At 35.6% G+C, this 13,940-nt stretch overlaps 2 protein-coding genes across 4 annotated transcripts in view; both read left to right on the forward strand.

Moving 5' to 3' along the window:
- Window positions 1–10,921, forward strand: part of inpp5b (inositol polyphosphate-5-phosphatase B) — a 48,368-nt gene extending 37,447 nt beyond the window's left edge. The window contains exons 11-19 of the mRNA XM_016290387.1: window positions 2,027–2,162; window positions 2,248–2,358; window positions 2,990–3,155; window positions 5,205–5,356; window positions 6,120–6,230; window positions 6,642–6,726; window positions 9,039–9,166; window positions 9,290–9,401; window positions 10,614–10,921. Coding sequence (XP_016145873.1) covers window positions 2,027–2,162; window positions 2,248–2,358; window positions 2,990–3,155; window positions 5,205–5,356; window positions 6,120–6,230; window positions 6,642–6,726; window positions 9,039–9,166; window positions 9,290–9,401; window positions 10,614–10,753 — 1,141 coding nt within the window. The 3' untranslated portion in view covers window positions 10,754–10,921. The remainder of the gene's footprint in view (window positions 1–2,026; window positions 2,163–2,247; window positions 2,359–2,989; window positions 3,156–5,204; window positions 5,357–6,119; window positions 6,231–6,641; window positions 6,727–9,038; window positions 9,167–9,289; window positions 9,402–10,613) is intronic.
- Window positions 10,922–12,393: 1,472 nt separating this feature from the next.
- The window catches only part of mtf1 (metal-regulatory transcription factor 1), a 28,723-nt gene continuing 27,176 nt past the window's right edge, over window positions 12,394–13,940 (forward strand). The window contains exons 1-2 of one of the 3 annotated variants that reach the window (XM_016290364.1): window positions 12,394–12,499; window positions 12,889–12,965. In XM_016290364.1, the coding sequence (XP_016145850.1) occupies window positions 12,943–12,965 (23 nt within the window). In that variant the 5' untranslated portion in view covers window positions 12,394–12,499; window positions 12,889–12,942. The remainder of the gene's footprint in view (window positions 12,500–12,888; window positions 12,966–13,940) is intronic. The other 2 variants (XM_016290365.1, XM_016290366.1) reach the window with 2 other exon arrangements.

The raw sequence follows: 13,940 nt of genomic DNA on the forward strand, positions 1-13,940 counted from the left end.
AGAGTAAAAAAAACATACACAGACAAAACCAAATTAAACCCTGTGGCTCGTGACGATAGATTGAGGTCTTAAGACATGAAACGATCGGTCTGTGCAAGAAACTGAACAGTATTTATATCATGTTTTTACCTCTGATCCACCACAATGTCTGAGCGCGTTCAAAACATCCGGCGCGTGACGCGTGTACGTGCTCTGGCACAGTAGACATAGATATATATATATAAGTAGATGCCTCATTAGTGACTGTTTCTATGGGCCGCCATATGTTCCAAAAAGGCAGACACGTCAACATATCTGGAGCGGTCGAATATGGATCTATACATATCTATGATAGTAGACGCATGTGCGGAAGCAATCTGTCACGCGTATATGTCATGTCACTCATTATTTACACAGTGCAGAGAAATTTCGGACGTGTTCACTGGCACTGCGATGATCTAAAGATATTTAGAAGTACGGGTCATCACAATGGGAGACGATTTTGATATATCATGAGACAATGTGGAATTTTTTGCTCAAACGTATTTATTTGGCATCACGCGCCGGATGTTGAGAACGCACTCAGGACAGTTCGGACATTGCGGTGGATCAGAGGTAAAAAATTATATAAATACTGTTCAGTTTCTTGCACAGATCGATCGTTTCGTGTCTTAAGACCTCAATGTATGGTCACGAGCCGCAGGGTTTAATTTGGTTTTGTCTGTGTATGTTTTTTTTACTCTCAAAGCAGTGGAGCCCATTGACTGCCATTATAAGACTGATAGACTGCAACGGTTTGAGTTAAAAACCTTAGTTTGTGTTCTACTGAAGAAACAAAGTCACCTACATCTTGGATGCCCTGGGGGTAAGCAGATAAACATCACATTTTCATTTTTGGGTGAACTATCCCTTTAAATATGTGCACTGTTTACATAGTCAAATCAAATTCAGCAAGTCTTGCCTATAGACAACTGATAGTTGAATCATATGTGTGTGTGTGTTTATTTCATTTCACACACTGCACACAGAAACAACACATGACATGCGGTAAAAGGTATCTTTTCCATGTTAATCAGAGTTTTTGTCCTAACCAGCCACGACGGCGACATGCAAAGTTTCTATTTTAGAAACCGTTTCTATTTCTGTGACGTAGCGGCTGGAACAACACACAAACTATGACAATTATAATCTCAGGTTCAGATTATGTGCTTTATTCAGTGTTAAAAGTGCCTAATGTGAGTTTGAATATCATATTGCGTGAAATTTATAGCCATACTGAAAGCAGCAACAGATAGTTTACCTCAGATCTTGAATAAGATGGATAACTTTTGGTTAAAACTACGAGCTCAGTGTGAACCAACAAGTGTTTTCCATGACAATGGGAAGCGGCTGTAATTCTGCTGTTCCATAAGCACCACCTAGTGTCAGAGAGTGGATTTACAGAGAGTTACATTTACGTTCAGCATCTGTACAGATTTTCTCTGGCCAAAAAAGGACCGAATTTGCATGCCCTGCCGGTTGGTGAAAAACGTGCTTGTATTCTGCACATTTAAACAATTCAGATAAGGTATCTAGAATGATTTATGGAGCAGATCAAATACATATAATAATTTATTAATCAGTTATCATTTTGAATTAACTTTTTTTTTTCATGATGAAATGGTTCAAATGTGAGGTTTACCATTTTATAAAACTTTTTCAAAGCTTTATTTGAACATTTCGTACATGTTATTAGACAAGCTGTTGTCATCAATCATATTGAATAAGTCAAAAACAGTGGGAATGTGGTCTATGAAAAGCTGGTTTTGTGCAGATGCCATCTGATGAAAATTCCTGTATATTGCATTATATATAACAGAACAACTAAATAGGCTATTTTTCCCCCTCAGTATCATTCAGTCCTAAAGTGGACTAAAAAACAAACAAACAAAAAAATAAAACATGAAGTTTAATAAAATGTAGGAAATGGCCAGTGATTGCAAGATGTTTGCAAGTGTTATTAGTGGTCTGATCACTTCATCTAAGCAGTGTTGTTGTGTTTATGCAGTGAGAAGTGCCGAGTTCCAGCATGGTGTGACCGCATCCTGTGGAGGGGAAAGAACATTAAACAGCTTCATTACCAGAGTCACATGACTCTGAAGACCAGTGACCACAAACCTGTCAGCTCTCTGCTAGAGATCGGGGTGAGAACAGCAGCTGTGATCATGCATCCTTCAGCCAGTCCTTATTCTCTGTCCTCTTACTGACATCTGCTGTTACTCTGCACAGATCAAGGTCGTGAACGAGGAGTCATATAAACGGACGTTCGAAGAGATTGTGAGGCACATTGACAGAATGGAGAATGATTGTATTCCTTCAGTGTCTCTGTCTCAAAGAGAGGTTAGCACTCTTCCATAATTCAGCCATTGACTTTTACATTTTACACTTATATTCAAAAGTTTGGGGTCAGTAAATTTAGGTTAAAACTTACTTTAATACTTTCTTCAGCAAGGATGCATTTAATTGTTCAAAAGTGGTAATAAAGACATTTTATAATGTTACAAAAGATTTCTATTTCAAATAAATGTGGTTCTTTTGAACTTTCTATAAATCAAAGAATCCTGGAAAAAAAATCGATGACAGTTTCACAATGTCGTGCATATTCATTATCATGATATATCGCATTACCTAATACCGGCACATGTTTAATTAGAATAATTTCTGAAGGATCATATGACAGTGAAGACTGAAATAATGATGCTGAACATTCAGCTTTGATCACAGGAATAATTTACACAAATTATAATGTTTTAAAATAGAAAACGGTTATTTTAAATGTTAATGATATTTAACATTAATACTGTTTTTACTGTATTTTTGATCAAATAAATGCTGCCTTGGTAAGCATAAGACACTTCAAAAACATAAAAAAATGTGCTGATCCCAGACTTGTGAATAGTATTGTGAATATGTAATGCTCATTTAAATGGAAAATGAATGCCTTATATTTCCTTTTGGTTTCTTTCTGTAGTTCCTCTTCCATGATGTGAAGTTCATGCAGCATCAGGCAAAGACTGTGACCGTTTATAATGATGGACAGGTGCCGTGTCAGTTTGAGTTCATTCCAAAGCTGGACGAGCCCACCTACTGCAAGCCCTGGCTAACGGCAAACCCTGCTAAAGGCTTCTTGGCTCAAGGTCAGAGGGATTCACTGCTACACTTACATTCGCCACAGTGTTGGTGTTTATTCGATGTAGATGGAGTGACATCTAGTTAATAGTTCTAAAACAACCAGCTGTTAGTGTTTTATTGAGATTGACTGGCTGTTACATGCCCTCTTGTTAAAGCAACTCACAGCTAGCAGTATTTGCTGCAGTGACATGTCGTCAGTTGTATCACGTAACTCTGTGTCCTAACCAGGTGTGGCACAAGAAGTTGCAATAATTTTCAGTCTTCACTGACAGCAAAATGCTGCTTGAAGCAACCAAGCCACAGTCATTCAGAACATAATTGATGTGTATTATACAGCTACGTGAAGCAGTTCTTTGTCATCAATACACAAAATGTGTACAAACTACACTGTGCTGTCAGTGTTCACAATTAAACCTTGAAGAGATAGTTCATCCATAAATGAACATTCTGTCATCATTTACTCACCCCATTTTTTACTGTACAACCAAACAATTGACGTTAGCCATTGACTTCTATTGTATTTATTCATACTATCTAAGTCAAAGTCTGTTTGTGCTCAACAGAAGAAAGAAGCTCATTAAGGTTTAGAACAACTTGAGGGTGAGTAAATGATGACAGAATTAATTTGCAATTATTTGACAGCAGTCACAAAAATTTACTTTTCCATTAAGCTGTGATATTTGCCCTGGTAAATTAATTCCGAGGGGCAATTTCTTTTAACCTTATTAGATGTATGCATCATCTTTTATATCAAACTCTTACATTCAGTCAATAATTAATTCAATGAGAGTAATAAGACACTATAAGGCTGTTTCCAGTCAAATGAAATCAGTATCAACAAAATCTTTGTGCTGCAGAATTTGACATCTGCAACTGAAGTGGCATTTGGATGTATTTATACAGACTGTTTAATGCAGCTCAGAGATGGCATGAATGCATTTACACTGCAGTTACAGCTGCATAAATAATACTAAGGGATTGACATTCATTTAGCCAGTTTGATCAAACAACCGATAGATTCAACATTGAATAATGCACTCAAATGATTCTTTTTAAAAATATGGATTAATTCAGTTACAAAACACTGCGTACAACGGTTCTAATGTGGCTTTTTTGGGAACTGTATTTATTGGCGAAATAAAGCAAAAACAGACAATATTGTGTTTGAAATATGGTTGCAAAGGGGTGGTACATTTCTAAAAACTTACCAAAAAGTTTACGAAAGTTAAAAAAAATTATGGAAATTTACTGGAAGTTTCCCCCCTCTTTACAACTCTAGTCTGAAACTCACTTAATATCAGGGTTTGTACAAGGTACTTAAAGTTTGTTTGGGTTTCATTTGGGAACACGTATAAAGTCTGACGCGCTTTGTGTTGTGTCACTGTTATCATTTACAAGCGTGGAGCACATCTCCATCTCAGCTGCTCGGTCCACAAACTCTTCCTCTGCATATGCTGTGAGTTTGGGTTGCTTAAGGTTCATCTGAGAAAACTGTGTGCCAACACAGGAGAATACATCAACTAATTTCTAAATAAAGATTTGTTGTATATCGCAATTTCAAAATAAAAGTTTAAACCCTCGCTCTGAGTTTGCATGTGGCCAAATATTAAAACTAAATGGATTTAAAAGTCATTGAATCACGCAGTAAAGTGAAGCATTGCCAGGCCATTGGTGCCCTCTGCAGGTATTTGTTATAATACATAATGTACTTAAGTTGGTTATGTTCATTTTTTGTGTATTACATTATGAAGGCCTATTTTAACAGTGTTGTTCAATAAAACCATGTAATTACTTGGTTTTGATACTTTACTTGAACCAATTATTATTGCCGCATCGTTAATTTATATCAATAGTCATACTAAAACCTGTTTTTCAGTTAGGTCTATTTGTATTACTAAAAAATATCAGATTACTCAATTGTCAAAATAATCAGTAGATTACTTGATTGCCAAAATAATCAAAAGTGACAGCCCTAGATTAGTTAAAATATTTAAAAAAAAAAACAGCTGCATTGTTTTTATTTGTGATTTAAAAGACAAATATTTTGTCATTAGACATCCTGGTTCTGCATCTGGAGAGGGGTAAAGATTACTTCATCTCCATCACAGGCAACTACCTGCCCAGCTGCTTCGGCTCGTCTCTCAGTACCCTGTGCCTGCTGAGAGAACCCATCCAGGACATGCCCCTGGAGACCATCAGAGAGCTGGTGAGATCCTGCCATTACAGACTTTGTGATTTTTATAAGAGCACTGCCATTTGTGACAGATTCACAGACAGTTATATTTTTGAACCATGCTTATAGATGTTTTAAAACCTTCCTACTGCCTAAAAAGACAGCTACTTTCTGAGTCAGCATCCTAAAGTGACTGCACTCCTCACATGATGCACATGGGAGACTTTACTCATGACTGATTACAATATATCGTGACATTAGCATGTTGCTACTTCATTAAGCAGATATGACATAAGACTCAAATATTTGTAAAAATAATTTTGAATTACATTTTTGTTGATATTTAGTAGTCCATTACCGTTTAAAAGTTTGTGGTCAGTTAAGATGTTTTTAAGTCTCTTCTTCTCACCAAGGCTGCATTTATGCTGCATTTATTTGATCCAAAAAATACAGGAAGAACAGTAATATTGTGAAATATTAAGATAACTGTTTTCTATGTGAATATATTTTTACATTTATTTAAAATAGAATTTCTTTACTGTCACTTTTGTTCAATTTAAATCATCTTTATTGAATAAAAGTATTAATTTCTTGAAAAAAAAAAAATCTTTCGCACTACTCAAAATCTTGGTGAATGAATTGATTTTTCCCGGCAGTTGCTGTCATGCATTATGGGTTGTCTTCTCTGTGAAGGATACTTGTATTTAATAAATATTCTATATATCAAAACTTGGTTACAAGCTGTAATTATCTGATAATGATTAACCTGCCTCATAATTTTCATTTGTTACATCAGAGTATGAAGTCGAATAGCCAAGTGAGTAACCCAGAGACTGATAAACCTCAAGAAATCCCCAAGGAAATATGGATGATGGTGGACCATCTCTTCCGTTATGCAAAAAAACAGGTCAGGATTGCCCTTTTCTCATGTATTATTGTGTTTTAAGCTTGCTTAAACTTTTCTCTTTCCGTCTTAAAACTGTGCTTTTGTAATTTTGTGCTGCTAAAAGCTGTTTGTCTTTTTTATGGTGGAGCCATTGAGCTGCTCTCTATAGCAACACCAGCACTAAAGCAGGAATCTGTGGAGGAAATTCACTACCCGTTGCCTTAGCATTTGTTTCAGTAAACCGAAACAAGAAATTAAAGCTTCCCCAAACCATTCTTTGCTGTTCAGAGATGACTGACTAAATCTACTACACAATTACACATGTGATTCATCAACTGATTGCAAAGGAAACATTGAAGCACAATGCCTGGAGTTCATCCAAGAACTGTGAAAGCACCCATAGTGAAATAGTTGACAATGTCTGTATTACAGGAAGAGCTATTTCAACAGCCCGGCCTACGCAGCGAGTTTGAGGAGATTCGGGATTGTTTGGACACGGGCAGCTTAGACACTCTCCGTATCCTTTCACATGGTCACTGTATGATTCATGTCTGTGGTGTGAACTGACTCAGCGTGCGTCCAGAGTTTGCATTAACTAGAAGCTTTTTGCATTTTTGATATGCATTGCCCAGGCTAAAACAGACCAGGAGAAAGACTTGGTAAGTGAAGGTTTGAAAAAAAAAAACAAGATATTCCAAGCGTAGCCTAATGGAATAATTCATGGCATATTGTATGGGCTTGGCACTCTTTTTTTTTGGTCCTTTTTCTCTTATCAAATCCTTTAGTAATCATCATATATCATTTGAAAGCTTAGAAGCCCAAGATTCATCCTGTGAAAACCGTTTTGAAATCGGACATTGCGGTGCCATGGAAATGGTACTTTTAAAATCTTTTGGTGGTCTCTTGTATGTTCTCTTTTTCACATTGCAGGACCAGAATAAAAATAAAAACCAAGAATATAACAGAAGACTAAAAGAGTTCTCGCTTTGTTTTTGTGATAGCAAAAACGTAATAAAAAATAATAATGAAAAGTAAAATATAAAAGCTGTTGTAAACTTTTAAAATCAAATGTTTTTGTGACCAAATTATAAAAAAAAAGAATACTCTCGATTTTGCTAATGTATGTCATTTGCACGTCATTTTAGGTTGTTTTTATGTTTTTAACCTATTTTTATGTTATTGACAATTTTTTGTTCAGGTCTTTATAGACCAATTGATAATGGCTCAAATTGGAACATAAATTATTGCATTTTTTAATGTAATGTAAAAATGACACGTCATAGCTGGGTTTCTAGCTGATTCACTTAACTGTAAAATGAATTATAATTTCTCAATAATAAAATCTATGTAGATAAACGAACTATATAAAATAATGTACATGGAAAGCATACAATGGCAGCCAGAAGCTTGGGATGATTAAGATTTTTCAATGTTTTTGAAAGAGGTCTCTTATGCTCACAGAGACTCAAATGTTTAGTAAAAGTATAATTTTATTGATATTTAGTAGGATTGAATAAATTCCACTAGCATTCAAAAGTTTGGGGTCAAGCTGAAGTCCTTTTTTTCCCCTCCTGGTGGAATGACCTGCCCAACTCAATCCCAGCAGCTGAGTCCTTAGCCATCTTCAAGAAACGACTAAAAACACATCTCTTCCATCTTTATTTTGACCCTCTAACTCTAGCACTTTCTATTCTATGGAAACCCACTTCCTCCACTGAATAAAAAATATAAAAAAAGGCGACTTTTTATTTCTCAGAATTGCGTGACATAAACTCACAATTGCGAGTTATAGATTTTTATAGTTTATAAAAGTTTATAGTTCTGACTTTTTTCTCCGAATTGCGAGTTTATATCACGCAATTCTGAGAAGAAAAGTCAGATTTGTGAGATAAAAAGTCGCAATTACCGGTTTTTTTTTTTATTCAGTGGCGGAAACAGGCTTCCATACTATTCTAATTCTATTCTTAAAAAAAAAAAAACTTGCCTCTTTTAGACTTGCACTCTATTTATTTAGTAACTGCTTGTTTTTCTTAAAAAAAAACACTTGCTTCTCTAATTTTTTTATTCTATTTGTTTTCTTTTTATTTATTATACAATTAACAAAAAGCAAAAAAGGCCTCTAACACTAGCTTGCTCTATTCTTTTTTTATTCTATCTGTTTTCTTTTTATATATTATATAATTTTAAAAAACTTGCTACATGTACTGCGTTAAGCTAACTGAGACTTGTTATATAACTTGCATATCATTGCTCTTTTGTTGATTTTGATTGCTTCTGTTGTCCTCATTTGTAAGTCGCTATTTATTATACAATTAACAAAAAGCAAAAAAGGCCTCTAACACTAGCTTGCTCTATTCTTTTTTTATTCTATCTGTTTTCTTTTTATATATTATATAATTTTAAAAAACTTGCTACATGTACTGCGTTAAGCTAACTGAGACTTGTTATATAACTTGCATATCATTGCTCTTTTGTTGATTTTGATTGCTTCTGTTGTCCTCATTTGTAAGTCGCTTTGGATAAAAGCGTCTGCTAAATGACTAAATGTAAATGTAAGTCTTGTCTACTCACCAAAGTTGCGTTTATCTAATCAAAAATATAGTAAGAACAGTAATATTGTGATTTTTTAAAAATAACTGTTTTCTGCTTTAATATATACAGTATATTTAAAATGTAATTTATTTCTGTGATCATCATGACTCCAGTCTTCAGTGTCGCATGATCCTTCAGAAATCATTCTAATATGCTGATTTGAAAAGCTTTATGTGTAGACCCATGTGTCTCTATCCTACTTGACTGTTGAGTGCCCTTGACCTGAAGCACCTTTAGCTGGCAGTAACCACTCTGTGGCTGAAGCCCTGCTCCTGTTCCTCGATGCCCTTCCTGAACCAGTGATTCCCTTCTCCTTCTACCCACAGTGCTTAGACTCCTGCTCAGACAGCAGCCAGTGTAGACAGGTTTGTGTCTTCAGTATGCCTCTTTCAGTGTAGTGTCCATTTCTGCTAGTGCTGTGTTTGTATGTTCTGTCACGGTCAAATAAATAAATGAATGACACGTTTCCTTTCTCTTTCTGTCCACAGATCATTTCTGTGCTACCTCAGTGCCATAAAAATGTTTTTAACTATTTGACGGCCTTTCTTCAGGAGCTCTTGAAGCACTCTGCACACAACCGGCTGGATGTCAATATTTTAGGTAGGTTGACAATGCACTTTCACTACTTGTTTTTGTGTATTTTTGTCTGCAGATTTGGAGAGCACAGGCCAGTTTCAATGGAAAGCAGAACTCGAAAATGTATTCTACACAAGACACGTTCGATACTTCTGTATCATCGAGTATCATCCTACTGCTAAAATGTAGTGGTCGACCGATATATCGGCCGATATTTGGCATTTTTAAAATATCGGCATCGGCCGATAAGTTTTCCTGTTTGGCCGATGCGTTCAAGGCGGGACTTTTATTTTGACGGCGCTCACATTCTCCCTCTGGTTGGCTGTTTTCATTAACAGTTCTTTCTAAATACGGATAGAAGTCTGTCTAATAATCAGATAGAACGTTTAAACAAAGGAATTAAAATGTATACAAAAAGTCTTATAACGATTGCTTTTATATTATTAGTAATAGAAAGGCAAACATTATAATACTTTCTTGTTTGCCGTCAGCATATAGCAAATACGCATTTATATCATTTAAACAAATCTTTGACTTTCTAATAAACATCTAATTTCAAAAGCCTTGCAAACTTAGTCGGATCCAGTTGTGAGATCTTGTGAAGTGTGTTCTCTGCGTGACATTCGGTCCGTGGGAATTGAATGCGGACAGGAGGAGAGTTCAGCTTCACTGGAGACGCACGATCGACAAACTTTAAACTCGTGATTTCAAATTATGCTGCGCTTTATGCATTTGCCCACTGCCATATTCATGTCATTTTCACTGTGTGCTGTATGTAAAATGAGTGTTACCTTGGCTTTATTTGAAAAATATGATTCCCAATGCACACAAATTTCCCAGATTACTTAGTGCCCTGTTGGTTACAGTGTTTACTTCCTTTTTAATTATATTTTATTAAATATTTATTTATTTGTGAAAAATATTTTGTCATCTAAAGTATAAGTATGTTTATTTAACACGTTTATTTTTTAATACATTTTCAAATGATTTCAAGTTTCTTAAATATTAAATACAATTATATCGGCCACCCTGCTTTCCAAGATATCGGCATAAAAACAGATTAGTTGCATAATCAAGAAGTCTAGTCATGCACTTGGTTTAGAAATGAAAGAATGTCTAAAGTTTTGGTTTCTGTTTCCATGTTGTTTACAGTCATGGAAAACCTGGAAACATCAGGGAGTTTGATGTGGATGTGACTTTGGCTTTTTTACTGACTCGTTTGTCCCTTGTTTACAGCCCCGATCTTTGCTGGCCTTTTGCTCAGGTCCCCCACAAAGCAAGATCTCACAGAGAAAAGAAAGGTGAAGGAGTTTTTCCAGCATTTCTTGGTCCAGACGCCCTCTGACAGAGACATTCACGATAAATTACCTGAATAATGTACGGCATCGTGTTGCCTTTATTATTTCACATGCCTAGTTTTTCCAGGTATCAGCAGAATTATGTCGATAAACTTTGTAGTTGCCATTTAATTCAAAGCATTTTAAACCGATATTGAAGCTTTTTTTGTTTTATTGCGAAACAAACGGGAGTTTTTAGTTGAAAAATAATGGTTATTTAATTAATTAAATATATTTGTATTTTGATGTTTGTAAATAAAAAACAGTTGTTCTTTTATATTAAATCTCAACAATTACAACAGTCTCAGTGTTAGCCTTTTTCTTTTGTTTTCTTCAAAAGAATTGCTCATTATTTAGATGCAAAATAAAGGAAAGAATTTAATTTAAATGTTGTAGTATTATATAGTATAATAGCCACTATATATTTGTCTTTTTATTTTCATGCTCATTTTCAAGATTTCTTACCATTTTAAAGATAATTTACACACAGAAAATGTAAATACGTTGGTAAAAGGTGTATTTCAAAGTGTTCGTTCATTACTACAATATTGAGCATTTGTTTTGCTCAACATACATCATTTGTAATATAGAAAAAGAAAATGCTAGAAGCATAATCTCAGACTTGGTTGTTAGTCACTATTTAAATAAATACGGTCACACTTTACAATTGGGTCTAGTTAGTTGAACTGTCACCGTCCCACCTGTGGGACGCTTGGCACTCTTTTTTTTTTTTGGTGCTTTTTCTCTTATCAAATCCTTTAGTAATCATCATATATCATTTGAAAGCTTAGAAGCCCAAGATTCATCCTGTGAAAACCATTTTGAAATCGGACATTGTGTTACCATGGAAATGGTACTTTAAAATATTTTGGTGGTCTCCTCCCCCTTAGTGGGCGGTGTCAAGTGTCATATTACAAAATGCATTACGCTCTTTTACAATCAAAACTTTTATAATCTTGACAAAGAACATATCATTGGAAAGGTCTGAGTCTCAGGATTCCATATTTAGTGGTTATTTTGTGATAGAAGCAATATTGACAGAGAAATGTCAACATATGTTACAGAAAAATGCATTTTAAAAAATTGAATGGAGTTTTGATAGCACCCAGTGGCTGTTTGTGGTATAACGCCCTAAATGAAATCTACAATTTTTTCATATCAACTTCAAATTTGGAACATAACTTATTTAGACATAAGGCTTTCATTTTATACCAATTTTAGAATAAAACCTGTTATGTAACATATGTATTATATATAAAATAAAATTAATATAGTGCATTTGCTTTACAGTAAATTTAAACTAGCATAACATTTTGATACTTTAATTCTTTTTAAAAATGTTCTTCTTTACAAAGAGACCAACCTTATGTCTGTATTCCAAAGTGTTCATAAATTACAACAATTTAAGTTTGGGTAGTGCATCTGCATGCCTATTTAAAAAAAATGGGGTTTTAATTAACAATGAGCAACACAAAAAAAAACTAATAAATAAAAAAAAAAACAATGAGCAATACATTTGTTACCATATTTATTAATCTTTGTTAATGTTAGTTGCTCACTGTTAGTTCATGTTAGCTCAGGTTCATTGAATATTAAAACAATTTTTGATTTTAATAATGAATGAGGTAAGATGCGCGTCTGTCAGTGGTGTGAAGCTGATATGAAGTGAACGGATCTGGAGTCTGCGCGCGCTCAGCTGCTGTTCATGATGGTGCCGCTGGGGAGGAAAGCAGACAGGACCCGATACACAACATTACAGAGGCCTCGAGCGTCTTTATAGCGCTGGTAAATACATGAAGTGGTTGTAATCTGCTTTATTCGGGGGTGTAAGCGCGTGTCGGTGTCGTTCAGGTGTTTTAATGGCTTGTCTCGGTTTCATTCGATTTTCTGCTCAATGCTAAATCTGTTAGCATACATCCACCCTACATGCTTTAACTTTCACATATTTAGCGTGTTCAGAATATTTTACATTTTAACCGGTTAAAACGTCCAATTAACTGCGCTTGTGTCTAACGACATGATGTATAAACTAGTGTTAAAGGCGTGCTAACGAAGCTAACGCCTGTCATTGATGTGAATGGAGACTGCTAGCACATTAGCCTGTCTCTGAATTCTTAATCAAATGCGACCGCTTTTAGTGATTATATGAAATATGGGGTGCTTGATTATTTCAGTCCTTTTGTCTTCGGGATATTATTAATGTTGACCGGACAGAAGCAGATGAACTAATGACTGGAGCTTCGAAACACAGGTGAGCTAACAGCTAGCAGTACTGACATGCCCGTTTGTTTTTATAAAACATATTTCCAGTTTAAGCGGAATATGACACGTTTATGACTGCACGACATGAAAGACTGCATGTTTTTAATGTCTCTAATGTATTCGAGGCTTTCTGTGTGTGTGCTCGAATTGATAAATGTGACTGTTTTGACTTGTGGTTGTCATCAATGGCGAAGTGAACATGGAAACTTCTAGAAAGTGTCCAGATTGACAGAAGCCTTACCTGCTTTAAGGCTCATTGTGTATTATTATTATTATTATTAGGGTTTTGTTCTCACAGTATGTTCATCATTTTGAGACATAATGTCCCCTTTGTAACTGTGTAGTAGTATGAGAAAGGCATTCATAGTGTACACTGTCTGCCTTTACATGCCGCCTCAGTCAGCTGCCTTCCTAGTCAGCGTTTTTGGGCATACTAACCTAGTCAGCTGCCTTCCTAGACAGCGTTTTTGGGCATACTAACCTAGTCAGCTGCCTTCCTAGACAGCGTTTTTGGGCATACTAACCTAGTCACAGTGTTTTTGGGCATACTAACCTAGTCACAGTGTTTTTGGGCATACTAACCTAGTCACAGTGTTTTTGGGCATACTAACCTAGTCACAGTGTTTTTGGGCATACTAACCTAGTCACAGTGTTTTTGGGCATACTAACCTAGTCAGCTGCCTTCCTAGACAGCGTTTTTGGGCATACTAACCTAGTCAGCTGCCTTCCTAGACAGCGTTTTTGGGCATACTAACCTAGTCAGCTGCCTTCCTAGACAGCGTTTTTGGGCATACTAACCTAGTCAGCTGCCTTCCTAGACAGCGTTTTTGGGCATACTAACCTAGTCAGCTGCCTTCCTAGACAGCGTTTTTGGGCATACTAACCTAGTCAGCTGCCTTCCTAGACAGCGTTTTTGGGCATACTAACCTAGTCAGCTGCCTTCCTAGACAGCGTTTTTGGGCAT

Source organism: Sinocyclocheilus grahami, unplaced genomic scaffold, assembly GCF_001515645.1.
Source record: "Sinocyclocheilus grahami isolate Dianchi unplaced genomic scaffold, SAMN03320097.WGS_v1.1 scaffold258.1, whole genome shotgun sequence".
Taxonomy (NCBI): domain Eukaryota; kingdom Metazoa; phylum Chordata; class Actinopteri; order Cypriniformes; family Cyprinidae; genus Sinocyclocheilus; species Sinocyclocheilus grahami.